At 39.3% G+C, this 27,208-nt stretch overlaps 1 protein-coding gene across 11 annotated transcripts in view; it reads right to left on the bottom strand.

The window, feature by feature from the left end:
* LOC118445045 (uncharacterized protein CG43867) overlaps positions 1-27,208 on the bottom strand; it is a 111,168-nt gene that overhangs the window by 38,855 nt on the left and 45,105 nt on the right. The window contains exon 1 of one of the 11 annotated variants that reach the window (XM_035873950.2): positions 4,064-4,325. The exons of the other annotated variants lie outside the window; for them this stretch is intronic. Coding sequence (XP_035729843.1) covers positions 4,064-4,138 — 75 coding nt within the window. The 5' untranslated portion in view covers positions 4,139-4,325. Of the gene's footprint in view, positions 1-4,063; positions 4,326-27,208 lie in introns of those variants that run through there. 11 annotated transcript variants of the gene reach the window in all.

The following is a 27,208-nucleotide window of genomic DNA, read 5'->3' as shown; positions in this document are numbered from 1 at the left end:
ATGGGAGAATAAACACTGTATGATAATTATTTGAAATTATTTTACATGGGTTTAATTAACGAATTCGTGGGTTTTAACGAACCCACGTGTAGAAATCTTTGAAAAATAAAATAACTCGGACGTTTGCGGTCGTAGCGAAGAACATTGCCGTTTATTTTCCTTTAACACGTCGCACGTACACAGAAGTATGACCTAGTCTTGATTATGCAAACTTGCATTTTGGCTTTTGCCGTTTCTCTACGTTCTCTATGAAAATTATACTTCCACGTAAACTCCGCGACCACTATTACCAACGTACTGCCACCACCACCACCACCACCACAACTACCAGTACTACTATATACCTACGTTCATTGTTCTTCTGACTTTTACGTTATTTTACGATATCCAAGCAATTCCCGTAGCAGTTTTAATCTCGTATAGTACCCAGTATAATAACGATAATAATAAACATCTTTGTATTCCGTCCGTTATAATAAAGGGCCCTTGTGCAAAAATATCTGCGATTAATTTACCACGAATTTAGGAGAAATGTCCAAGAAGGAAACATACGAAATTTTCTGTCGGCTGCATTGACAAAAAACGAAAGATAAAGAGACGATGTAAAAACCGATGAAAACCTATCGTGGAAATATTCGAAGGGATCTTTCTCTTTCTCTCTCTCTCTCTCTTTTTTTCCCACGGCAATCGTTCGTTTCGTTTCCGGATCTAATGGAATTCACGACGTGAGTGCCGTTAATCGCAAAAAGAATTCGCGGTAGTTTTCGGTATCATTGAAGAGTCGATAAAACGTATGGGGCGTATCGATGGAAACGTGATTGCGGATCAATTTTTTTTCTTTCTTTTTTCTTTCCTTCTTTTTTTCTTTTTTTGTTTTTTTTTGTTTCTTTTGTTTTTTTTTGTTTCTTTTTTTTTTTGCCCGGAGAACACGCTCGTGAATTTTCTCTCGTTACTTCTTTTTTTATTTATTTTTTCTTTTTTATTCACGGCTCGAAATAAAAAAGGAAAAAAAAAGAAAAGAGAAAGAGAGAGAGAGAGAGAGAGAGAGAAAGAAAGATAAAGATAAAGAGAAAGAAAAAAGAGAGGGGGAGAGATGAGTGAAAGGGAGATGAAAAATGGAAGAGATGAAACGTGGATGGCAGACGAAGGGAAAAAAAACCAGAGACAGAGAGGGAGGCCGGGAGGGAGGGAGGGAGGGAGGGAGAGCGTCGCGAACGAGAGAACGCTCGCGCGAAAATCCGCGTTGGCGTTTGACGTGGAAAATCGTCAAAGGGGGAGGAAGTGACGAGTGCAGGGGGAATCTGAGGGACGAGGACAAGAGATGGGGAGGAAAAGAGGGATAGAGAGAGAGAGAGAGAGAGAGAGAGAGAGAGAGAGAGGAGCGAAGAAGCAGGTTGGTCGAGCTTTTCCTCGTACGAGCTCTACATTAAAGCCGCATTACGGAGGCGTACCGATCTGGCGGTTAGGGTGACGCGACGGTAAAGCATACATCCGTTCTGAAAATGGCCGACTATAGTCGATGAACGATGTTAAAATGTTTCGACGTTGGTTCATTCAACGTAAGTTAAGAAATCTTATTTGATAGAACGACAATGGAATATATTTGTTGAAATATATATATATATATATATATTTATCTATTTACGATCTTCTCGTCGATCAAAATTGATCTACGGGACAATGTGGTATTAAACGCAAACGTGCATACGCATACGTTATACGTTATACGTGCTTGTGGATATATATATATGCGTACGTGTGTGTCTAACGAGAGAGAGAGAGAGAGAGAGAGAGAGAGAGAGAGAGAGAGAGAGAGAGAGAGAGACATGTCCTAACATTTCGAGGGAGAAAATTATGATCGACGCGCACGACCGGTTACAAATTGAATAATCCGATTAGCCTCGCTGGCGCGTTGACGTTCGATTGAATTTGTAATCGGCAATCCGCGAACGATTTCGTCGCACGTCTAATACCAATCCAATTTCAATTAAACGCGAAAGTCCTACTTCCTACGATTCCTACTTCAGTATTTACTTTCTATATAAACGATAGAAATCTTCTTAGAAAGTGCAATTAGCTATAACGTAATCGGCTTTTAAAAGATGCCCGGACTAATGGCAGGATAATCCTTTATGTACACATACATACATATAAATGTAGATATAACTAAGACACATATATATATATATATGTACATACATGCATATGCGCGCGTGCGCACGAAACATTGCTATCTCTGGCTCGCCTGTAGTATAACACCCACGTATATAAGGCAAACAGACACATTCGTGTACCTACAAAAAGTTCATAAAAAACAACTCCGGATCTCCGTCTTCTTCCTCTCTCTCTCTCTCTCTCCCTCTTTTTTCTTCTTACTCTATTCGATCCCAATCTCTCTTTATCCTCGTGAATGGTGAAAATCATTGGGGTATTCCGACATGAACGAGTGCTTACGTACGAGATAAAAAAAAAAAGAAAAAAAATGAAGGAAAGAAAAAAAAGAAAACGGAAGAAAATTTACAATCGTCAGACGACGAAAAGAAGAAGAAGAAGAAGAAGAAGAGGAAGGAAAAGATAGAGAGAAAGAGAGTGAGAAATAGAGATAGAAAGTAATTTTTTCGCTCAATTAACAATTAACGTGTATTATTAGGAAGCGAGCGGGGTCTCTTCGTTTATTACATAGGTACATACTATATCTAGTAGCATCGTAGGAGGAAGGCTTTAGAGGCAGTAAAGCGCTTAAGCGTAAGAGTGCCTTTGAACAGGGCCTGCGTATCCCTCTTTCCGTCTCTTACGCTCCTATGGCGGTTGTACGTGCGGTGTACTATGGTTGCGCGTCCGCGCGAGCGCGCTAACTCGCTTTAGCTAGAGCACGCGCGCGCACTCGTGTGTGAGTGTGTGTATGTGTGTGGGTCGTTCGCTAAGTGGTCCATTCAGCGTTGCCTGACGGAATACATTACAGGAAGTAGCAGTTAAAAAACCTCCTCCTCCTCCTCCTCCTCCTCCTCCTCTTTTCTCCTCTCTTCTCTTCGCTTCTCTTCCTCTTCTCTTCTTCCTCCTCCTGCACCCTCCTCGACCTACCCCTTTCATTCGACGCACAGTTATATATAATTCTTACTTTAATTCGAGCGTTTATTATACTCGCGTAATCGAGGGATCCCGAGACTGACAATGGCACGTGCTTCAATTATGTGTGCTAAAGAGGTAATGGAATGGAAAAAGAAGAAAAAAAAAAAAAGAAGAACGAAGAAAAAAAAATAAATAAAAAAAAAAAAGGAAAAATAAAAGAGAAAAGAGAGAAGGAATTTTTTTTCTTTGTTCTTCTTTTTCTCTTTCCTTTTTTCACCTTTTTCCTTTCCCTTCCTTGATTCATCCAAAAATGCGTAATAACCTTATTCGTTATCAATGAAAATGGACTTAACGAAGGTATATACGTTTTTAAGGTGATACGATCAAGTGATACGTCCAAGGTTAATTAGATGTAATGAAATTTTATCGCTGCATTAAAGTTAATACGTATTAATTGAATGGAGAGGGTCCAGGGCGTTAGCAGAGAATAACGTCGACGCAAGCTCTCGGTAATTCGATTTTGAATGGTTCGTCATACGAGAGAGACAGCGAACGAGAAAGAGAGAAAAAGAGAGAGAGAGAGAGAGAGAGAGAGAGAGAGACAGAGAGAGAAAAAGAGAGAGATGGTTTTACGGTGTACGTAACGCACAAGAAAAGAGATTTATCTCGTAGCTAACGATTCCTCCTCTTTCTACATAACCAATGGTTTTTCCTCGGCGATGTAACGTTTATATAACGGGTGTACCATTTCGTTCGATCATTCCAAATATCCCTCATTGGAATATGTGAAGATGATTAAAACGACGATCGATTCTATGGTACACCATAAAAGACGTCCTCGACGAGGAAGAGGATTTACTTCCATCAAAGAAAAAAAAAAAGAAAAAAAAAAAAGAAAAAAAAAAGAAAAAGAAGAAGAAAGGAAAAAACGATAAAATAAATTAAAGAACAATCCAAAGGTATTATACGTTAACATCAATTACAAAAGGATTACCTTTCGAAGCATCTCCTCGAGGGACTCCATATCCAGAGCGGAGTTGTTGTTCTCGGTGTGAACGGGTTGAACCATTTGTCAAACTTTTTTGCGGCTTTTCTTTTTCGACTTTTCGTTGATCACTTCGCCCGAGCCTTTCGTGCAAACCGCGCAAACCGTATTTCTTTCTCGTTCCTAGTTTCTCGTGTCGGTTCGACGCGTCTCTTAATCGTCCGTAACGATCATTCTTCCTAAAATGCGATTATCTCTCGGCATTACCATTCTGTCTAGTCGACGATTTTGCAGAAAAAAAAAAGAAAAAAAAAAATAAAACTATTCCCACATTTTCCGATGTAATCACATTACTGGATAAGACCCTGATTAATTCGCAAACTTATTTTTTCTGCGAGATGAAAAGTCCTATAATAAGAGGGTGAGAAAGAATATTATAAAAATTATAAAAGAGGAAGAAGAAAAGAAAAGAGAGAAAAAAAAAATAAATGAAACGAAATGGAGAATAATAGGAGTATGTATGTCAAAAATCAAACAGTTCTTTTTTAACGAGAAAAATGTATAAACATCGATCGAAGGAGCTGCTGCAAGTGATCGCGTGAGAACGAGCCATGAATTAAAAGACAATAACAACAAGTTGACTCGCATCGACGATGTACAGGACACAACTGGAGAATAAGGGAAAAAGAAGGATATATAAAGAGAAAGAGAGAGAGAGAGAATACATGCGCGTTGGGGTCACGAGGATGTATCTCTCATTTTAACATGGAGACTATTTTAACCAGAGTATAAATTACGTCGGCGAGTCGCCTGAGAGGGGACAGTTTGTCTTTTTGCCGGTGCTTTCGAACTTTTCGTCGTCTTAGTCGTCTACCAAGCGAATACTATGACTAGTAGTACGAAGAAGAACACGAAGAAAGAGATGCTCATACTCTCTCTCTCTCTCTCTCTCTCTCTCTCTCTCTCTTTCTATCTCTATCTCTATCTCTACCTATCTCTCTCTCTCTCTCTCTCTTACTTCTTTCTTTTTTTTTCTACTTTGTTTTTCGTGTCTCTCGCTTCGGTAGATACACGAGCGTTCGAGCGCGAGGGTGGCTCCGAGGGTGGCTGGCGAGGGTGCAACAACTATTTCGAGGAGAATATATTTTTAAGTCGGCCGCTCGACCGTACGTTTCTTCTTTTCTTTTTTTTCTATCTTTCTTTCTTTCTTTCTTTCCTTCCTTCCTTCCTTCCTTTCTTCCTTCTTCTTCTCCTCTCTCTCTCTCTCTTTTTTTTTCTTTTTTCTCTTTTCAAAGAAGAGAAAGGAGAAACGCATTTCCTGCGCCTTCTGTGTCGTCTCGTGCCGATATGGACGATAGGAGAAGACAGAATACAGAAGCAAGAGGGGTCCCCGTCACGAACGATCGAAAAAGAAAATACACCGGGTGTGTCATGCCTCCTTTGCTCTTCTTCCTTTCACTCAATACACTCATCTACTTGTTTTCAACTAATTGAGCAATGCTATTCAAAGGTCCATCACCCACCCTTTCTTCTAACCATAACTCTTTCTCTCTCTCTCTCTCTCTCTCTCTCTCTCTCTCTTCCTTTTTTTCTCTCTCTCTCTCTCTCTCTTTCTCTCTTTCCCTTTCGATCTCCTTTCATCCTCTATTTTTCTGTCCGATTCTATTCGAATTACTAAACAATTACGTTGATTAAAATCGAAAATGAAAATTTACAATAGGAACGAGGTTTTATCCGTATGACTCGAGTTTAATAGCAGATTTGGTAAAATCAAAGAAAAACTTTTCTGTCAATAATAATTACGTACGTTTAATTACAAATTAAGAACATTGAAAACGATTTACGCTTTTAAATGTCTATTTCTGACAGTTTCGTATCTTCGAACGATAAAAAAAAAAAAAAAAAAAAAAAAAGAAGAGAAACGAGAAAAGGGTTCGAGATGGGAGAGGGAAAGTGACATTGGTGATCGTAGTGATGATGATGACGATGATAATGATGGCGAGAGGAGAGAGAGGAAGGGACAGTGGACCTCTGACAAATATTTACGCGTTCGAAAAAGATTTTTCCTTTCGTGAATTTTCCCTTTTGGATACTATCTCGATGCACCTATAAAGGTACGAACGTCGTCGTCGTAGTAACCGTTGACGTTTAAAGAACGCTCGTTAATCCGACGTAGGACGACCGGCAATAAATCCTCTCTAGAATAAAATGCAAATTTCTACCTCCCTCGGCAAGTTATTTAATTACCGGCTGGACCACGGCTAAGGGTTGTTTCGACATAAACGTTAATACTTTTCTCTCTCTCTCTCTCTCTTTCTTTTTCTATCTTACATACTCACAGACAGACAGACACACACACACACACACACACACACACACACACACACACACATACAGACTCTATTTCTTTATTTTATTTTCTTGCTCGTAATATCAGTGAGAGTCTTCGAAGAATTGGAAGGATCGTAATTTCAACGTAGCAGACTATAAAAAACGCGATGGAATATAAATTAATGCATAAAATGAAAAATCAAATCGCCGGAAAAGTTTCAATTAACGTAACAGTCGGAGTGAAAGAGAAAGGATGATGATGGAGAATAATAATAAGAAGAAGAGGAAGAGGAAGAGAGGAAAAATGAGAGAGAGAGAGAGAGAGAGAGAAAGAGAAAGAGGGAGAGAAAGAAAGAGGCAATATTTGCTCTTTCTCGTCGTTATACTCTACTCCGAGATATCCTGAGGCGTTTCGCGATCCGTGGTTTTCGGAACTCACTTTCGCCGCTTCCACGCTAAATATTGATACGAGCCGACTTGTTTGCCATCAAACAGTAGGTATGCCCAAGATGAGAAGAACTAGAAACGACGGCAAATTCAAACTTGTCTACCTAACCAGTACATAACAATCTCTGAATAGTATAATAATAATAATAATAATAACAATAATAATAATAATAATAATAATAATAAAAATAGCAATAATAATAACGATTAACGAAAGTAAAAAAACAAATAATAAAAATTTCTTCGAAACGTAAGACTCTTAAAACGTAAGACAGTTAAATTGAGACAAATCTTTTTTTCTCTCTTCGATTTTGACGTTAATTCGATTCATATTTCTATTACAGCACAAGGATACGATAATGATAATAATAAAAATAATAATAATAATAATAATAATAATAATAATAATAACAACAGTAACTATGACTAACGACAGTAACAAATGAAACAATAAAAAATTTATTGAAGAATCGAATATGAGAAGAGAGCTCGAAGAGTAAAATAATTCCCTGTTAAATCGAGATAAATTTTTTTTTCCCCCGATTTGACGTTGACTCGATTCACATCCCCTTACTTTTATTACTCTCGCACATAACACACACACACACACACAAACATATAGATCGTGTACTGTTGGTTAAGAGAGAAAGAGAGAAAGATAGATAAATAAATAGAGAGAGATAGAGTGTATTGCTAACGGTGTGATGCGACTGTAACAGTAGTGTGATTATGATGGTGGTGGTGTTAGTGATGGTGATGTAGTAAAAGTAGTAGTAGTAGTAGTAGTAGTAGTAGAGTAGTAGTAGTAGTAGCTCACTCGCTTCCTCTTTATCGAGACCGAGCGACGTTCGTTCGAGTGGGCCGACGAGCGAAGCGTCGCGCGCTTTATCTCGATACTGTGATCAAAGCTTAATTGAAAAAGGGCCGATCCCCAATGGAAACTGATACTCTTCGAATACGATCGACGCGGATGCCGCTTTGCTTTTCCTCGTTCGTTGACTACATTCTCGACCAAATGCAAATATAGGTTACAACCCGTCTTCTCTATCTTCTCTATCTATCTACCTACTTCTCTATCAATCTATCTATCTATCTATCTATCTATCTATCTTTACCTATCTATCCATCCATCTATCTATCTTTCTTGTTCGTGCAAAATCGTTCTATAAAATTAAGTTAGATCGATGAAAATGGTTCAACAATCACCACTTTTTTTTTCCTCCCTCTATCTATCTCCTTTCTTTGTTTCTTCATCTATAAAAAAAATAAACGAAAAAGAAAAAGAAGAAGCAATCAACGTGCTTTTACGTTATCGCGAATTCTAATCGAACGATTCGCTGTTTGCTTTTTTCTCCTGGCTGATGCTTTTTTTCTTTCTTTTTCTTTTTTTTTTTTTAGTCTTTTTTTTTTCATCTCCACCCTTCTAAATTAAATATGTAGAATGAAAGAATTTCCGTCGATATCGCCCGATAATAAATATAATAGTCTTGAGAACGATCGAACTGTCGACAGAGAAGAAAAAAAAAAAAAAAAAAAAAAAAAGAAAAAAAAACGAAAAAAAAACGAAAAAAAAAGAAAGAAAAACTAAAAAAAAAAAAGAAAAGAAGCCGCATACGTAAACGCCAGCACAGCATACGCACCTGTGGATTCGTTTGGTTTTCGAAAGATTAAAGGATCCGCGTAATGTGCTTATTAGCGGATGGATTTAAAGCGCACCCGAGGCATGTACGTCGACTATTCCGTTACATCTCTCTCTCTCTCTCTCTCCCTCCCCCTTCACGATTATACATTTCGCCGAATTTTGTTTGATAGAGATATCGTTGGGACGAACGACCAATAATCCGATTAAATTCGTTCGATCGAAATCATTCGAAGGTTCTCGGTTGAACGTTAATAAATATATTGTATGGTAGGATGTGTTATATGTAAAAAATTGTGAAATAAAAAAGAAAAAGAAAAAAAGAAAGATTCAAAAAAAAAAAAAAGAAAAAAAAGAAAGGAAAAGAAAAGAGAAAAGATTCAAAAAAAAAAAAAAAAAAAAGAAAAAAAGGAAAAGAAAGAAAAGAAAAAAGAAAAGAAAAAGAAATACAACGCACTCAAGGACCGCAACAACCCCAATTTATTTCTTTCTTCTCGTTCACCCCATTTTTATACCTTTTTTAACATTCGCGAATGATAAAGTCGTACATACGCAATAACGACGTGCAAACAAAAGCGAGCAAACGGATAATCTCGGTACATATCTAAGGTAAGTAAGTAAGTAAGTAAGTAAGTAAGTAAGTACGTAAGTAAACAAGTAAGTAAGTAAGTAAGTAAGTAAAGTAAGTAAGTAAGTACGTCCTCTTTGAAAATCATTGACAAAACTATACGCACTCTCGTGTCTTTTTTTTTCTTTCTCTCTTTGATTTCTACCTCACGTTTCTGTGTCCTCGTTCTCCTTGCTAATTGGCAAGAGATTTTAGCGAAGAACAATTAATTGCTCGACTAAAAGAGAAAGAAGTAAGGTAGATATACTTTGATTTTTCTCGCTTGGCCTTTTACACCGTTTACCTGCTAATTAGTATCGTCGTTTGAAAGAGCCTGTTAATTACCTGCCACAACGAGAACGAAAGAAAGAAAAAGAGAAAAAAAGAAAAAGAGAGAGAGAGAGAGAGAGATAGACGATCGCTTTGCGATGCGCGTCGCGATCGCGACGAAGAAATGCGATTCAGTGACGCTTGTGTATTGCGAAAGATAGAAAGGAAGAGAAAAGAAGAAAGTGTGCGAAAGAATGAGAAAACGAAGTCGACGGAATATTTAAAGGGAGATTAGGGGGTGAGGTTGAAGTTGAGTTGGGTTGGGTTGGGGAGGAGGAGGAGGAGGAAGTGTAAAGGAGCAAAGAAAAAAAAAGAGGAGGAAAAAGGAAAAAGGAGAGAGAGAGAGAGAGAGAGAGAGAGAGAGAGAGAGAGAGAGAGAGAGAGAGAGAGAGAGAGAGAGAGAGAGAGAGAGAGAGAGAGAGAGAGAGAGAGAGAGAAAAGTTGACAACGACATTGTTTACTTTCGGTACACCGAGCTTCGCATTTTGAATACGTCGAAAGCTCGCGAGAGGTTTTCGCCTTTCTCTTTGCTCTATCCTATTCTCTCCTCACGATATTCTCGCGAATGATGATCAATGGGTTTCTATTTCTTTTTTTTGTTTTTGTTTTTTTTTTCTTTTTCTTCTTTTTTTTTTTTTTTTTAGAAAGAAAAAGGAAGAAAAAAAGAGAAATGAAAGAGAACAAATTTTTTCTTTGTTTTTCCATTTTAAAAAGAGAAACAATGAAAAAGAAAAAGAAAAAAAAAAAAAAAAAAAAAAAAAAGAAAAAAGAAAAAAACATTTATATATCACTTGACACACTTGAAAACTCGTAGAGACATAATATAAATCTGTTTAGAGCGGGAAACCGAACTGAATGGATAACACTATCGTAAATTTGTACACAATTTGTAAATCCCTGAAAACCTTCGATCGTATTTATCCTATATTATTATCGTGCGTTTTATCATATATAATTATAATTTTGATTAAACGAGACGTTGGAGAAAAAAAGAAAAAGAAAAAAGAGAGAGGGAGGGAGGGAGAAAAAAGAAAACAAAAAACAAGACAAAAGAGAAAGGGAGGGGGGAAAAAAAAAAGAAAATAAAGAAAAAAGGGAGAAGAAAGGAAAAAGATGCAGACGTAGAAGTATATACAAGTAGAAGTAGACGTAGTCGTAGACGTAGAAGAAACAGAAGAAGAGAAAGTCTCTTTCTCGTGGGGTCGAAGGGTGTTCGGAGAGGTCGTCGTCGCGTCAAAGAGAGGTACTGCTCCGGTCGCGGTTCACGGGCCACTGAGAGGGAGAGAGAACTCGCGTCCCCTCTTTGGCTCTGCCTCGAGTCGCCTCGACGAGCTTCGTCGACACCACGCCGACTCGATTCCACTCTCTCTCTCTCTCTCTCTCTTCTTCTCTGTTCTGCCTCGCTCTCTCTCTCTCTCTCTCTCTCTCTCTCTCTCTCTTTCCCTCACCCCCGTCCCCCTCCTAGAACGCGCAACACACGTATATACGTGTGGTATATACAACCAACACGGGAGCGCACGTCACGCGCATTGCGCGTTACGATCCCAAACACAAAAATTTACCCTCCTCCTCCTCCTCCTCCTCCCCCCCACCGCCACCTTCATCACCATCACCACCACCATCGAGAAAGGCTGGCTATTATAACCATCATTCTCCAGCATCAATGACGATCCCTTTGAACGTCGTTCGTGATCGACTCTATCTGTTCCTTTTGTCCGTCGTCTCTCACTCGCGTCGAATGAAAGTGTATCCTTTTTTTTCCTCCCCCTCCTTTTCTTTCTTTCTTTCTTTCTTTCTTTCAATCTTTCTTTTTCTCCCCTCCTCCCCGCTCTAGCTCGCTCTTGCCGCCCTCCCAAATCCCTTCCCCCTCCGCCCTCCCAAATCGATTATCTCTCACGTTCAATCTTGCGGAAATATCGTTTCTTTCACTTCGTTAAGGGAATACAAATAAAAAAGGAAGGGGGAAAAAAATAAAAAATAAAAAAAGAAAAAAGAAAAAAAAAGAAAGATGTCCCTGTCTTCGTCGATGATCCTTTCAACGTCATTGCGACAAACGAGTCGGATATTCCGGGACGGATCGAAGCTTGAAAGCGCTTGGAAGCTTTAACGTCCTCGACCTTGAACACAAGAACGGACTCGCGAAAGTACGACCTTCGCGATCGACCAACCAATGCCATTGATGCGTCTTTCACGTCATGTTTTATAACTTAGTTAACGCGATGCGTTTGTTAGCACGGCTTTCATCGACAAACGAGACCGACAATAATGCTTACGTATTTTTAATCGGATTTCGATCATTTATTTTATCCCTATGTATTATCACACATTTTCCCTAGGCTCAAATCCATACGAGAATAAATAAACTTTCGAAAACTTAGGGGAATGGATATATATATATATATACACACACACACACAATCTTTACCTTTTTATTCTCTATTATCGTTGAATTTTTTTTTTTTTCTTTTTAAAGAAGAAAATCCTTCGAGTATTTAAGCCATTATCTAAACGGTAAATGTCGTCGTTACCGACGAGAACGTTAAATAGAAATCGAGAGAAGGTCGCGAGCTAAATTTATCGCTAAAACATGACACGAACTTTAGCAACAAGTGTCCGGTGCCGCTCGGCAGGCACTCTCCTTCCTTATTCTCCTATTCCTCCTCCTCTCCTCCTCCACGAGTTCTATCTCCACCTCCTCATCCTCCCTCTCTTCCTTCTTCCAGTAGTAAGTAACTAATAACATTACGAATCGTCTCGTTTCTCGCGCGCTCCTACGCATTTCTAATCAAAATCGTAGGTATTGTAATAATCTAACCATCCCTAACCTTAGCTAAGGTTCTTCTAATACAAATGATCATTATATTCTCGAGAAAGAAAGTAGGTAAAGTACACGATGCGTATTTATGTTAACGATTATTTTTTTTCTTGTTCCTCTGCTTCTTTCTTTCTTTCTTTCTGTCTTCCTTTATTGCAATATTGTCGCGGAAAAAGGCAGACAAGTTACACGTTTGCTCGCGGCTAACGTCAACGTTTAAATGACGACGATGACGCCCGGGACGAGTTATCGTCTCGTGTGGTTTTGTTGGCTCGTGAATGACTGCGGAGAACGTGGAGAACGGGAAATTTGCCAAAATCTTTCCTTAGACGAGAACCAGAGAACGAGACTCGAGTTTCCATTCACGTGCGAATTTGTACTGTCCAAGAATCTCTCTAATTTCTTTCTATATATATATATATATATATATATATATATATATATATATATATATATCTTTTTTCTTTCTTTCTTTTGTTTTTATCGAAAAATTTTTTACTATCACGAGTACAAAATTGATACGCCGCGACGATTATATTATTGGAGTATTCCAAGAGAGTGACCTTGAGACGAGAAAAACTTGAGAAGGCACAGAAAAGAGTTTCAAACCGTAGCAATTGAAATTTCCAAAGTTTTCGATTCGGAATTTTTTCTTTTTCTTTTTTTTCTTTTCTTGAAATTTACGAAGCAACTTTTCGACTTTGGAACTTACAACACACCTAATAAAATTCACATTCGAAAGGATGAATGGTAGTGGTGGTGGTGGTGGTTTTTATCCTAGAAAGATCAACGATGGTTTCGTCGTCGTGTCGCTTTTCACGAGACAAGAAAAGATAGAAACTGTAAGAAAGAGTGAGAAATAAAAAAGAAAAAAAGGAAATAAGGAAGGATAGATGATAGATGACAAGTCCGAGTTAGCGAAGGGGGAGGGGGTGGGGTTATCCTAGGACGACGTGCTCGAGACCACCGCGAGTATGCTCTTCGAAGTTTCGTTTTGCGAAACCCTTGCCGGCAAAAGCGACACGTATTATATATAACTGGGTTTATACAAGTGGATATTTTTCACCAATGCGATGACAACCTTCAACGAAGAAACGTAGAACAGTCGAGTATTCTAAACACCGTAGAGAATAGATTCTACGAACTTTGAAAGGTCAACACAAGAAAGTGAAAGGAAAGATTATTTTTTTTTTTTTTACTGTTTTATGCTTGTTCGTTTTTCTTTTTTTTTTTTTTTTATTTATTCATCTTCTTCTTTCTTCTTTTCTTTTTTTTTTTCTTTTTTTTAATTTCCTCTTCATCCATATAACGCGAAGAGAATTTGTAAAGTAGATGATGTTATCTCGAAAATAAAAATTATTATCAGGAATATCCCCGATCGGATTTACGATCGTAAAAGCAGCTTGAGTAAAATGCGGACGAGACTCTTTACTCTCGTGATTAATCGATCCGTTAGGTTAATTAACTTACAAACTGACGTGCTTTCATTATTAACCGGAAGGTTCTCACGTGGGCTATGGCTATGCCAGGAATTTTAGTGAAATTCCAACTGGCCGTTAGGCTCGTGTCGTGAATTTTGAGAGACTCGTAACCGCGAGAGCGAGAGAGAGCGAGAGAGAGAGAGAGAGAGAGACCGTATGAAGCCTCTAATTTACACCGAGTTCAATGAAGCCTCGATGAATTCCATCGATGGTTGGTCGTTCGAAATCAAAAGAAAAAGAGAAAAAGAGAGAAAAAGAGAGAGAGAGAGAGAGAAAGAGAGAGAGAGAGAGAGAAAGAGAGAAAGTGAATAAGAATCATTCGAGTGTGCAATGTCGAGTTTAACGAAGAAAAGGACAAACGGGTAAAAATGGATAGAGAAAAAAGGAGAAGAAAAAAAAACAAAAGACAAAAAAAAAAAAAAAAAGAAAGTATAGAAATCATTTCCAGTTTGCGAAAATACGAGGACGCAGGTATCCCTGAGGTCTCATCCTTTAAAGTTGCCCTAAGTGGATTTCCGACTGGAATCAGCGATAAACTCGGGAGGACGAAGAATCCCTCCACCCCTTCTGTCTCCTTCCACCTTAAACCTTAACTCTCATACTCTTCATCCTTCATCCTCATTGTCATCCTCATCCTCGTTCCTATACTTTGCTCGCAGAATAAGTCGCGGCTGATTCTTCTGATCGCAAACAAAATCAATATTTAATTTTACGGACTTTTGTCGTGCCCTGACAGGTGGAGAAGCAGCAATAAAGGAAGAAAGGAAAAGGAGAGAGAATATTTGTAGGAAGGAACGAAGGAAGGAAGGAAGGAAGGAAGGAAGGAAGGAAGGAAAGGGCTGTCGGTGACTCCTTTCGAATCTTCGAAACTCGATAAGGCTCCTGAAAATCGAGCTTCTGAAGAGAATCCCCTCCTCCTCCTCCTCCTTCTCCTTCTTCTTCTTCTTCTTCTCTTTTCGAGAGGGTTCTATCATCCTACGCATTTATAAGCATGCACGAGTTCCTCTAGTGGACTTTGAAAAGCATTTCTACGCACTTACATTCTCCTTCCTTCCTTCCTTCCTTCCTTCCTTCCTTCCTCTTTTACTCCTTTCTCAACGAAAGGGAAAGGAAAAAAGAAAATCTTCAGAAGGTTTTCGAACAGGGATCGGTGCTTTACCAACGGCACGCGCAACAACGAGAACCATCGAAAGATTGGATTGACTGGCTCTGACTGGCTCTGACTGGCTGGCTGGCTGGCTAGCTGGCTGGCTGTCTGGTATTTAGTAAATAATAATTGGACTGGTCTGGCTCACTCGACGTATATCTCTCATTCGATAACTGCTATTCGTTGTATATAGATATACTATAGGTAATAATGGTTCAATTACCAAGCACGATCGAAACATAATAAAGGCCGGAACGTTACGATAACCATTGCCCTTTATCAACGTTGTCATTGTCCTCGTTAATGTTATTTTGTTATCGTTCTTGTTCTACTTGTTGTTAACGTTACTGCTATTGTTATTATTGTTATTTCTGTTGTTTTTCCGAGCGATATCGCACTTGGCCAAAATTGCCAATTCGTCGTTTACCGATCGCGAAATCGAAGAGAGCCTCGTCGAATTTTCCATCAATTTTTTTTTCTTCTTTTCTTTCCTTTTTTTTTATTTTCTATTTTTTTTTTATAACCTCGCGATATCGCACGCGAGTAAAAGGGGAAGATAGAATGACATCGATAAAAGTGGAGAGTAATTAACGTGGATGGTATTAATTTTATATCGATTAACTTTCCGAAATGAAAGTTTCCTCCCCCCCCTTCATTTCTATTCCTTTTTTTTTTTTTTTTTTTTTTTTTTTTTTAATATACTTTTATTTGTATTTTTTTTTGTTCCTTTTATTTTTTGTTATTTCTTTCGATCGCTTTTACTTCCATTCGCACAAAGTGAGGATAGAATTTTGTAAACGTTTCCTATCCCGTTTTTACGATTGATATTAACTAGGGGTAGTAGAAGGGCACGCGCTCGCGGGAGTTAGGAAAGAAAAGAAAAAAAGTACAAGAAGAAAAATGAAAAAGAAAAAAAAGAAAAGAAAGGAAAAAAAAAGAATATCACCCTCAGGGTACCCTTTTTAATTGCGGACTTTTAATGAAATTTAATAACGGACGGAAATCTATCTTACAAAAATGCCAGGGTCCCGATTAATATGCTAGATAAATATGATAGTTGTACGTTAAGGGCATAAATGACGAAGGGAAACGACATATAACGGTACAGCGTGCGAAAAAGCAAATTGGAGAAAGGCAACAGCTCGATAAAATGTCTTAGATAAGAGACAAGGTGGACATTTTTTTTTCCGAGTAAAAGGTCGGTAAAGATGAAGAAGAAAAGAAAAAAAAAGGAACAGAAAAAAAATGAAAAGAAAAAAACTCAAAGAGCAGAAGGAGAAAAAGAAAAAAAGAAAAAATAGGTGAACTCGAACGAGCGGATCTCGTGTTCCGTTCGAATTCGGAGACAACTCGTGTCGCGTAATTAGGGTGCGGTGTCATTAGCGTCATTAGTAGGATTCTCCTAAAACGCTAGTCGGAGCGATTAGCAAGACGTGATTTATTATAGACGAGCCTTAAACGACTCCTCTTCCATAATAGAAATTATACATAGATATATACATACATACATACACACCTATATGTGTGTATATATATATATATATATATAAACATAGTTTTCGTTCCCATTACAACGCACGCAAAATTACATGAAAATGTATTAAACGAGCGTAATCGGTACGCTTGTAATTAACGAATTCAATTACGACAAAGAGCAGCCAGCCCAGTGGAATCACGTGCCCTGATGGTCCTTTAACCTTTGCGAAAATGGAGAGAACAAGAGATCTCAATGATGCTGCGATAAATCGTATAAAAGAGTAGAAAAAGAAGGAAGAGGAGGAGGAGGAGGAGGAAATACGTATATAAATTCGCAGCACTGATTTTACTCGAATTTTTAATGGATACCGTTTCTGCCAGATACAAAAACGACGATCACCAATACTATTACAATCAACATGAGAGACTCTGATTTGAATTCAATTTTAGTATCCACAGAATTGTAAAAGTAACGTACTCTGAGGCCGTGTTGAATTACATACGTACATATATATTACACGTTTCGCGTTTTACTCGTATACCGAGTTCAAATTATTATTACCAATCCACTTCCACAGTCGGGTTTCTTTTTCTTTATTTTTTTGCTCGTTCATCCAATGATAACTATGACGACGATATAGTGCTCCCCGATACTCGTTTTTAACGATTTGTACAACGTTGAAAAACGAGTCGCTGAGAGATCTCGTAAAAAAGAAGAGAAAGGGATTTAATTGAATATGTCCATTACACTGGTTGGACAAAATACAGAGAGACATAATTATACTTGTTTAGGTTGTTTGAAAAGAGATATCTCTCTTTCTATCTCGGTTATCAAAGCGAAAACCTTACAAAGTTATGATTTTAATTTAACAGAGGCATAAAGAGAAAGATATATATATACATATATATATATATATAAAGAGACAGAGAGAGAGAGAGAGAGAAAGACAGTGAGAAACGGACAGACAGAGAGAAAGAGAGAGACAGATAGGTAGAGACAATCGCGATTCTAATTACAACGGATCCGATTCTAATCCTTCAAATACGAATAGAGAATAACGAGAGGTTGAGAAAATCGATGCTTATCCTTCTACTCTCCCGAGTCACAAATCAATGAAATTAATGATGGTGGCGTCCTAATATACATAGCTATATATATGTGCGTGTGTGTATATATATATATATATATGTTCACATATATATAATTGAGATGGTTGTGTATTGGCGTTCCTTCGACCGTGCCAGGATCGTCATTGTTCTCCGTTGCTGTACGACTCTTGTCGAATGCTGCTCTCGTTTTGATTGAAGGAGAGGACATCGGAGCCCTTCCGTTTACAGGCACGACGATTCCTTCATCACAATCGGCTCGTTGTCGCATCGCTTTTTAAAACTTTCCATGAATCTCTCTCTCTCTCTCTTTCTCTCTCTCTCTCTTTCTTTCTCCGTAGTTGAAAAAAGAATCAATGGCTTCGTTTGTGGCGCTTAGAACTGGAAAATCTACACGCGTTTCTTCTTTGTAATAGCGTTCGCTTTTCACTCGACGCCCCTATTCGTACAAATTCGTGAAAATACATGCGTATCAAAGTAATAAATCGCGTGCTCGATTATAGGGGGAAGGGAAGGAGAGGGCGGGGGGATGAGAAGGAAGAGAAAAATAAAAAAATAAAAAGTAAAGAAACAAAAAAATAGCCTCGCAGGGATAAAAATATTGTCGAATCCGTTGATTGTATTTTTTCCTCTCCTTTCTATTTTATTATTTTTTTTTTTTTTCAATCGTTCATTCGTTCGTTCGTTCGTTTGTTCGTTCGTTCATTCGTCGTCCACGATCAACCGCGTCGTAGCAATATTTGACAAAACAAATCTGTAAATACTTTTGAAAGCGCCCGTGCCATCGATCCATCGATATTTACGCTCGTTCACGCGTAAAGCGTTACGACGATCGATGGTAATCGTACGAAACAATGAAACGAGAATTGGTCCTCTCTTTCTTTACCACACACCCCTTCCTTCCCGCCCCAATCTAAAAAAAAAAAAAAAAGAAAAAAAAAAGAAAAAAAAAGAAAGAAAAAATTATTCGAACGGTTGCATTTAGTCCGGTAGGAAGCCACGGATGAAGTTAACTTAACCGAATATTTGTTCAATTGATCTCTTGCAATGTCGTACGTAAAAGAGAAAAAGAAAGAAAAGAATAAAGAGAAAGAGAGAGAGTGAGAGAGAGAGAGAGAGAGAGAGAGAGAGAGAGAGAGAGAGAGAGAGAGAGACGGAGAAAAAGAAAGTGAGAAAGGCTAAGAGAAAAATCTGAAAAATTTGAAATAACGTGGAGACAAAGAAGAGGGTCGTCGTTCGGTGCAAGAAGAAATAAAAAGAAAGAAAGAAAGAAGGAAGAAAAGAAAGAAATAAATAAAGAAAGAAAGAAAGAAAGGAAGAAAGAAAGAAAGAAAGAAAGAAAGAAAAAAAGAAATAAAGAAATGAATTATTCACGGAAGAATATCGTGGCATTAAAGTTTCTCGCACGTTTCCATGAGCGTTGGTGATTTTGCACTGCCGAAATGTAGCCTCTTATCCTTTTCATGTCCTTCTGCTTTTTATCTTTCTCGACCCACCTCATCCCATCCCACTCTCCCTGCCCCCTGTCCCCCTTTAGACGATTACGTGACGAGCTAAGCCGGAGGGGAAAACGTCCGAGAGGTTCTTCTCTAATAAAAATTGCATTCCAGTTTAGCTCGTCGCGAGTTACGACGGCTGTTGGTTGGTGTAGCTGAAACGTTAGAAAAAGTTAACGGATAGGAGGACAAAAGGACAGAGAAGCGAAGCGAGGATGGGTGTATGTGTATGGGGAGGAGGGAGGATAAAAGGGTGAAAAGACTTTCGATGACGGTCTTTTCGTAAACATATAGTCATACTTGAAATCGTTGTTGTACACGTTTACGAGAAAACTTGGACCGGAAATTCGTCGTTGTCGTCGTCGTCGTCGTTATCATCGTCATCGTCATCGTCATCGTCATCGTTTATGATAGAATCTATTCTGAGAATTTCCCCTTGTTCGTATTACGGTTTGTCGGAGCTCCGATAAGGGAAATCCTGATTTCCAATGACAAGGCATCCATGTCGGTTCTAATCCTGAGCTAAACGGGAAAGTTTTGGTCGTACATATATACATACATACGTACGTACATATATACATATATACATACATAAAATCGGATACATTAATTCGATATAAAGTCCAAAGTCTTGATTATCTCGAAGGACAGTTCTATAGTTCGGCCCTCTTACGCGTTTACATCAACCGGAAAACGGATTCAAGGATTGCACACGCTTTTAACTTCTTGATTGTCACGTAACATCACTACCACCATCACCACCATCCAATTCGACGCTATAGAGATCCAAGTTCCCATTATATCCTTCTTGCTTAAAATTTCAGATCCCTTTTCCAAGGACAAATTAAATAAAACCAGAACCACAAGGACCGCTTGACATTGGATCATTCTCTTTAATCGTCGTCAATCGAACGAATAATCTAATGAACGTACTCGATCGTTGCTCGGTATAAACGGATAAAAAACGTAGACAAGAGCAAAGAGGAATTACCGATGATTATCGTCACAAAATCACAAATTTTCACAGAGAAACAAAAAAGAAAAAGAAGAAGAAGAAGAAGAAGAAAAAGGAAATTGCGTCGTAGGTGAGATTATATAAGCCTGATTAGGACAAGAGAGAGAGAAAAAAAGAAAGAAAGAAAGAAAGAAAGAAAGAAAGAAAGAAAGCCGATCTGCCAGAGGCATAAAAATCTCTGATGGAACCCCACTGTGGTGAAAGGAGACCGACAAGACGCACGGTTAGGAACGATCTGCTGCTTATTCGAGCACACGAAGGTAAGAGAGGCCAATGGGAAAATAGGACGTATCGTTTGGGTTTGTTAGAGAGAGAGAGAGAGGGAGAGAGAGAGAGGGAGAGAGATATATAGATAGAGAGAGAAGGGATGATGAATTACCAGCAAACGCATCCATCACTGTCATAAACAGAAGCAAGTGGAGAGAGCAAGCATCGGGCGTGCCGTTGAAGCCTTAAACTCTCTCTCCCCCTCCTACTCCCGTACACCATCCTTCTTCACTCCACCACCCCTCCTCTCACCATCCCATCCCTATAACTTCTATGTGCAATTCTACCGTTCTGCTCATTCCCTAAGATAATTACCTTCACCTTCTAATAATAACCGGAAAGCGTCTCGCTTACTGGTTCATTAAATATTATCTTCTGATTTTAAAGCTTTCTCTTTTTCTTACGAATGAAAATGAGAGGAGAGAGAGTGAGAGAGAAAGAGAAAGAGAGAGAGAGAGAGAGAGAGAGAGAAAGAGCTTGGCTCCGATTACGGACGGCATTCGTCGAGATACGGTCTGAATATGTAATAGGGTGGAATTCGGCTGGGAAAGGATCCTCGGAATTAATTGTCACCTCGAGCGTTGCGACGAATTACAGCTCGCTCGAACGGAGATGCAAATTCCACGAATGAACGCGATGAAGAGCGAGCGAGCGAGTGAGTGAGCGAGAGAGAGAGAGAAAGAGGGGAGACAAAAATGGTCCTCTTTCTTCCGAGGGAAACGAAGGAGAAAATTCGTGATATTATTTCGAGGGGCATTTAAGAAGAAAGTCGTAGGAATTTCTATGTTTCAAAGAGGAAGAAGAAGAAAAAGAAAAAGAAGAAGAGAAAACTCCAAGAAAAAGAAGAAGAAAAAAAAAAAGAAGAAGCAAAAGAAGAAGAAGAAGAGTCAAATACGTTTGGGCGTTCGTCGTTCGTCGATTTAATTATAGCCAGCGATATCCGGTGTGGTGCAGCAGCAGTAGCAGCAGCACCAGCCGTGCACGAGACAAGAAACGATAGTAGTTACTGCTCCTTCGGCAGAAATTATCGAAGCTTCCGAACGAGCTGTTAGAACGTTTTAACGTTCCTCGTAAGATTTTAGCAGTAGGTCGTCAGAGTTTAAAGAGTTACGACTCAGCAGGCATAACTTCTAAGATCAACCGTGCCCTGCAGCGATCCTCCTAGCGGTGCCTAAGGGAGAAAGAAAGAGAGAGAGAGAGAGAGAGAGAGAGAGAGAGAGAGAGAGAGAGAGAGAGAGAGAGAGAGAATTGAGAAAGAGAACTCTGCGAGAGCACTTGGTTAGATAGTATTACCTACTTGTGAGCAAAGGAGTAAGATGGAACTATTCTCCGTACCCCTGTGGCTGACAATATGACCATAACGCCGTCGTCACTGTGCACGATCTTTACTATTCCACCTCTCTCTCTCTCTCTGTCTCTGTCTCTCTCACTCTCTCTATTTTAATCCAGACACCGTCGTATTCCTACCTCGAGGACAGAAGGACGAATCACCGAGCGTGAAACGAGGAGCCGAACGAATGGAGATTACGCCAAGGAGAGAGAATGAACTCCTCACATCGGAAGAAGCGAGAGAGACAGAGATAAAGAGAGAGAGAGAGAGAAAGGGAGGAAGGGAGGGAGGGAAAGAGAGACAGAGAGACGAGGAGCTTAGGTTTAATTTTATAAATAGCGCTACCGGGAACGAGCTCTTACGGTTAATAAGTCTCCAGCGTAGAAAACACTTCCGAGCTCCAATTGAAGTCCGCCGAAAGGAATATAAGGGGAACGAGAGAGAGAGCGAGAGAGAGGGGGGGGGAGAGACGGGTGGTAGCGGTAACGCGTATGCTACTACCCGTAGAAAACGATTCGTGCTTGCAATTAGTCATCGGACTCGGTCTGAATTTTACACTGATTCATGACGACACACGTATTTCGAACCCCCCAACTAACCATTTCGTATATCTCTTTGATATAGCTATATAAAAGGGAATAGAAATAAAATTGGCAAGTGTATTGTAGAGTCATTTTGAAAAGGAAGGATGGATGGATGGATGGATGGATGGAAAGAAAAAAGAGAGAGAAAGGTCGAGTTATACGATGAAAAAAAAAAAAAAGAAAGAAAATAAATAAATAAAAAAATAAAAAAGAAGAAAAAGAAGAAGAAGAAAGAGAAATAAAATGAAAGGGTCGAATGAGATGCAGAGGGTGGATTTTCACTTTACGATTCTCTCACCTAATCCACCTAAAGGTCGCTCGTAAGTGCGGAAGTTCGTTCGTGACGAGTACGACGATTGGCCTTTCTCTCTTTATTTCCTCCACATACCCTTATCCTCTCTCTCTTTCTGAACTGGTTCCTCGTACAAACCGACTCCGGACTCTTCTTCCCCATCTCATCCCTCCCCCTCCGCAATTCGCAAAATATCGCACGGCCCTATTTTGCATTCGCTTATTCACGGAACAACTTTGCTCTTCTTCTCGGCCGCATAACTACGATGAGGACGGAGGACGGAGGAGGAGTTGAAACAAGGCTTCTTTCATTTATTCGTATTTCTCTCGAAAACATATATATTTATATATGTATATATATATATATATATATATATATGTATGTATGTATGTATGTATGTATGTATATACGTATGTATGTATATTAGAAAGGTAGAAACGTACTATGAAACTTTACGACAAGTACGTAGTGTGGAAAAGCATGAAATAATATTTCGTTAGAAATGCAACTTAATAATAAAATGAATAGCATTTTTGTTAGCATTTTCATTTCGTAAAGTTTGACAGTTCGCAATGATCGTTATCTTAGAAAAATGCGAATTAATAATATTAAACTTGATTGAGAGAAAATATGTACCTATATATATATACAAAAAAGAAGATAGATCGGATTATCAAGGATACCGTACGAATATTATGAGGATACGATTACCTATTGCTTCTTTTTCCTCATCTTTCTCTCTTCTTTTCAAATAACCGCAGAATTCCAATTACTTCACTGAATAGAGAATTTCTGAAAGCGGATACTATAGATTTTTTTTTCAGAGATAAAGTCGTAGACTGTAGAAGAGAGAGGATAGCAAAGGGGGTTAGAAGGGGTTAGAGGGTGAAAAAGAAGTAGTGGGAGAACGAGGAGGAGGTAGTGGTGGTGGTGGAAGTCGTTTTTTTAAGTTCTCTAGTTAATTGTACTTTTTCGTTCTCACGCTCGGGGAGGAAGCACTCGCGGCGAAAGGTAGAAAAAGCAACGAGACGTCGAGAGCGTTCGTTCTACGGCTGGGTTTCTTCTAATTGAAATTCTTCGCCGGGCGCGAGAGTTAGCGCAGAGCTCGATTTAAAAAGTACGAAGGGCGAGAAAATTGAAAGGTGCGACCGCGAATAGAAGTAAACACGATTCGCAGAAGAAGCATTACTTTTTCTAGTCTTTTTTCTTTGTACTTTCTTTTCCTTCTTTTTTTTATTTTTTATTTTCTTTTTCGTTTTTTTTTTTTTTTTGTATTATTATTTTTCGTCGCATCAGTCTCGTGACACACGCGACGCCAACGTCCATACCGACAATACTTTGGTCATTAAAACGAATATATCCACGTGCTGCTGTTCTTTCTCTCCCTCTTTCTCTTTTTTTTAGAGAAAGAAAAAAAAAAAGAAAGAGAAAAAAGAAAGACAGGAGAAAAAAAAGGTGAAAATTAATCGATAAGTGGAAGAAAAAGGTAGGGAAGATTCGCACGGACGTTAGTTGAACAAGGACGAAAAGAGCCACGTACAGGCGCACCTGTTTGGGCGTCAGAGTTTCCAGCATTGAATTAACTCGGAACAATATATCGCCGCCATTGTGTACCACCAAGCTCGGCGTTGAGCTTCTGCGCTCGGCTACTTCATTTATCAAGTTAAACAATGGACCACTTCGGGCCACCCTCTTCTGTCTCTCTCTCTTTCTCTCTCTCTCTCTCTCTCTTTCTCTCTCTCTCTTTTAAGGCCACACAAGGCACCTTCTTCACCATCGGGGTTTACAGGGAAAATCTCTTTCTCAATGGCAAAGCCCTTTTCTCTTTCATTTCTTCGTGTGGCAGCGCCCATTGCCATCGGCATTATCGTTCCAGAAAATCTCAGATTTTCCACGAAACATTTTCATTAACGACCGACACAGAAAGTTTATCGCACTTTTCTTCTACCATCTCAACCCATCCTTCTTTTCTTTTTTCTTTTCCTTTCGTTTTGTTCTTCAAACGAACAATATCGATATCGTTTTCCTATCGATATGCTAAACGAAAAAGCGTAGAGTATATATTTACGCAAAGTTTATTTTCTCTCTCTCTCTCTCTCTCTCTCTCTCTCTCTTTCTCGCGTGCGCGCGAGCTCTTATTGGACAGAAGCCAATATAAGTGATGGAGGGGGTGGGTTATGTATCGAATGACTTTCAATCCGAGCAAGTTCAATTAAACGGAAGTAACGAAGCATTTGGAATTAGTGAGTTGGTAGTGTGCGTGTGTGTGTATATATATATATATATACATCGGTTGGATCGGAGACATCGGTTGGAATTTAGTGCTTTAATAATACGATCTGGAGATATGCCTTGGTACGACCGATCAAGTCGTCATTCTCCTCTATTCTGGATCACCTCCTCCTGTCATGTCCATTCCCATCTGCGTGTGATTTAATGTTCAACATATATATATATATACACACACACACACATACAGAGAGAGAGAGAGAGAGAGAGAGAGAGAGAAATTATTGTTTATCGCACGTGATCGGTTTTATATCTTTCCGCGGGCCGAGTTATCATTAAGAAAAATCTACGATAAGAGAAGGCGTTCTCGAGGTCTTCGCGAGAACAAGGAACCAGATTAAAGAAAAAGGATTTTCCCCCGGAGGAAGACACGAATGAAGTGAGGAGAAAGAGAAAAGAAGGAAAAGCAGGAAAAGAAGAAAGAGAAGAAGAAGAGGAGGAGGAGGAGGAAGAAGAAGGAAGAAGAAGAAGAGGAGAAAAATGGTGAGTACTTCGTCTGAGATTTTTCTTAGGAAGATACCACCGCAGGGCCGCTCCAGGGGAATCTAACTCTCTAATCTCGTCGTTAAACGTACCCCCTCCTCTCTCTCTAACCTTCCCCCTCTTCAGATCCTTCGACTCGCGTTTTTCTTCTTTTCTTTTTCCTCTTCTCTCTCTCCCTCTCTCTCTCTCTCTCTCTCTCTCTCTCTCTCTCTCTCTCTCTCTCTCTCTCTTTCACTCTCTGTCCTCTTCTTTCTTTTGGTGTCTCTCAGAAATCTGTACCGACCAGCGGATCCTTCCAAGAACTTGAAGCCACAAGATATACCTACGCGATAAGCTGTCTTGAACGATCGTTGTTTCGAGGAAGAAGAGTGAAGAGAAAGAGGTTAGGGAAAGAGTACTAGTGGGGAAATCTCGACAGAGCGTCGATTGTACTTCGTACACGCGAAATATTCCGCGGACGGTACGGATAAAGGACTAAAAGGACTAGAGAAAAGTAGTTACGGTAGAATACTCGAGGATTTTCCCTTTGGAAGGGAAGATAGTCTATGGGCGGGATCTAATGCTCTAATCTTACTGTTAGTATGGCATAGTACCTTAAGCTCTACCACCGACGATTTCCTCGTTAGCCTTTGAGACAAACACACACACACACACACACACACACACACACCAATCTTTCTTTCTCTCTCTCTCTCTCTTTTTCTTTCTTTTTCTCATCTTTTTTCTTCTTCTCTCGTTTCGGTTAGATCAACTTCTTCCTTCGAATTTCTAAACCAACGTCCGATTAGAAAAGTAATTTCATTCTCTATAAGAATATATCTTCCATCTTTATCTTCTCGCTCATCGCATGGAAGACTATAAAAGGGAAAAAGCTTCCTGTAGACACTGGTAAAATATTTCTGTTTCTTTTTTTCTCTCTCTCTCTCTCTCTCTCTCTCTCTCTCTCTCTCTCTCTCTCTTCACGAGTTCTTTCCTTCGGTGTCTTTAAAGAACATTGGACGAAGGAATATAGGAAAGAAACAGAGAGAGAGAGAGAGAGAGAGAGAGAGAGAGAGAGAGAGAGAGAGAGAGAGAAATAAAGATAAAGAAAATCTTGGAAAAATTACGGTAGCAGACAAAATATTTTTCGCTCGGTCTCTAGTAGTTCTTCCTCCTTCGCTCTCTCTCTCTCTCTCTCTCTCCCTCACTCTTTCTCTTTCAGCACCTCTAATAAGCAAAAAATACGACGACCAGGGTCGTTGTAATCGAGAAGGGAAGAAATCGATCGGCCTTTCGCTTCTCACCGGAATGATATCGTTTCGTTTTCACTATGATTCCTTTCTCTATATGTATATATGCGTGTGTGTGTGTGTGTGTGTGGACGTATAACTTTGTATTTGTATCGCGAGAAAACGCGCTTGGTTTTTTTCAATTAAATTGGAACGAACCGAAGAGAGAGAGAGAGAGAGAGAGAGAGAGAGAGAGAGAGAGAGAGAGAGAGTGAGAGGGGGAAGAAAGTAACGACGAGCGGTAAAGAAGTAAAAAAAGATAAAGAGAGGCAGAGAGAGAGAGAGAGAGAGAGAGAGAGAGAGAGAGAGAGAGAGAGAGAGAAATATAGAGGAAAAAAGTAACGATGAACGGAAAAGGGGTAAAAAGAGATAAAGAGGAGGGGAGAGAGAGACAAGGACAGAGAGAGAGGGAGAGAGTGAGAGAGAGAAGAGTTAGATAGCGTTGATTGGGGGAGAAGGTGAACGTAACTCCGAAACTCTCTTTCTCGCATAGACTATCGAGGCTTATCGGTCCAAAGGGAATCGCTTGACCAAATCACTCGATAAAAAGCCCATTGAGCACCTTATTTTTTTCCACTCTTTGTCTCGATTTAAAAGCGTCCTTATCCGCACCCAGGAGTACCCACGGGTCCCATTCGACCGGCCAATTTCTCCTTCCTTTATTTCCACTTTCGAGACCACGTCCAAGTCGTCCCTATGCCTTTTCGATCCTTTTTCCTTCTCTTATACCATATATATATACAACCTTTC

This window comes from Vespa mandarinia, chromosome 3 (assembly GCF_050613455.1).
Source record: "Vespa mandarinia isolate Hongniang chromosome 3, ASM5061345v1, whole genome shotgun sequence".
In the NCBI taxonomy this organism is placed as follows: Eukaryota; Metazoa; Arthropoda; class Insecta; order Hymenoptera; family Vespidae; genus Vespa; species Vespa mandarinia.
This window is presented reverse-complemented; position numbering and strand designations above follow the sequence as displayed.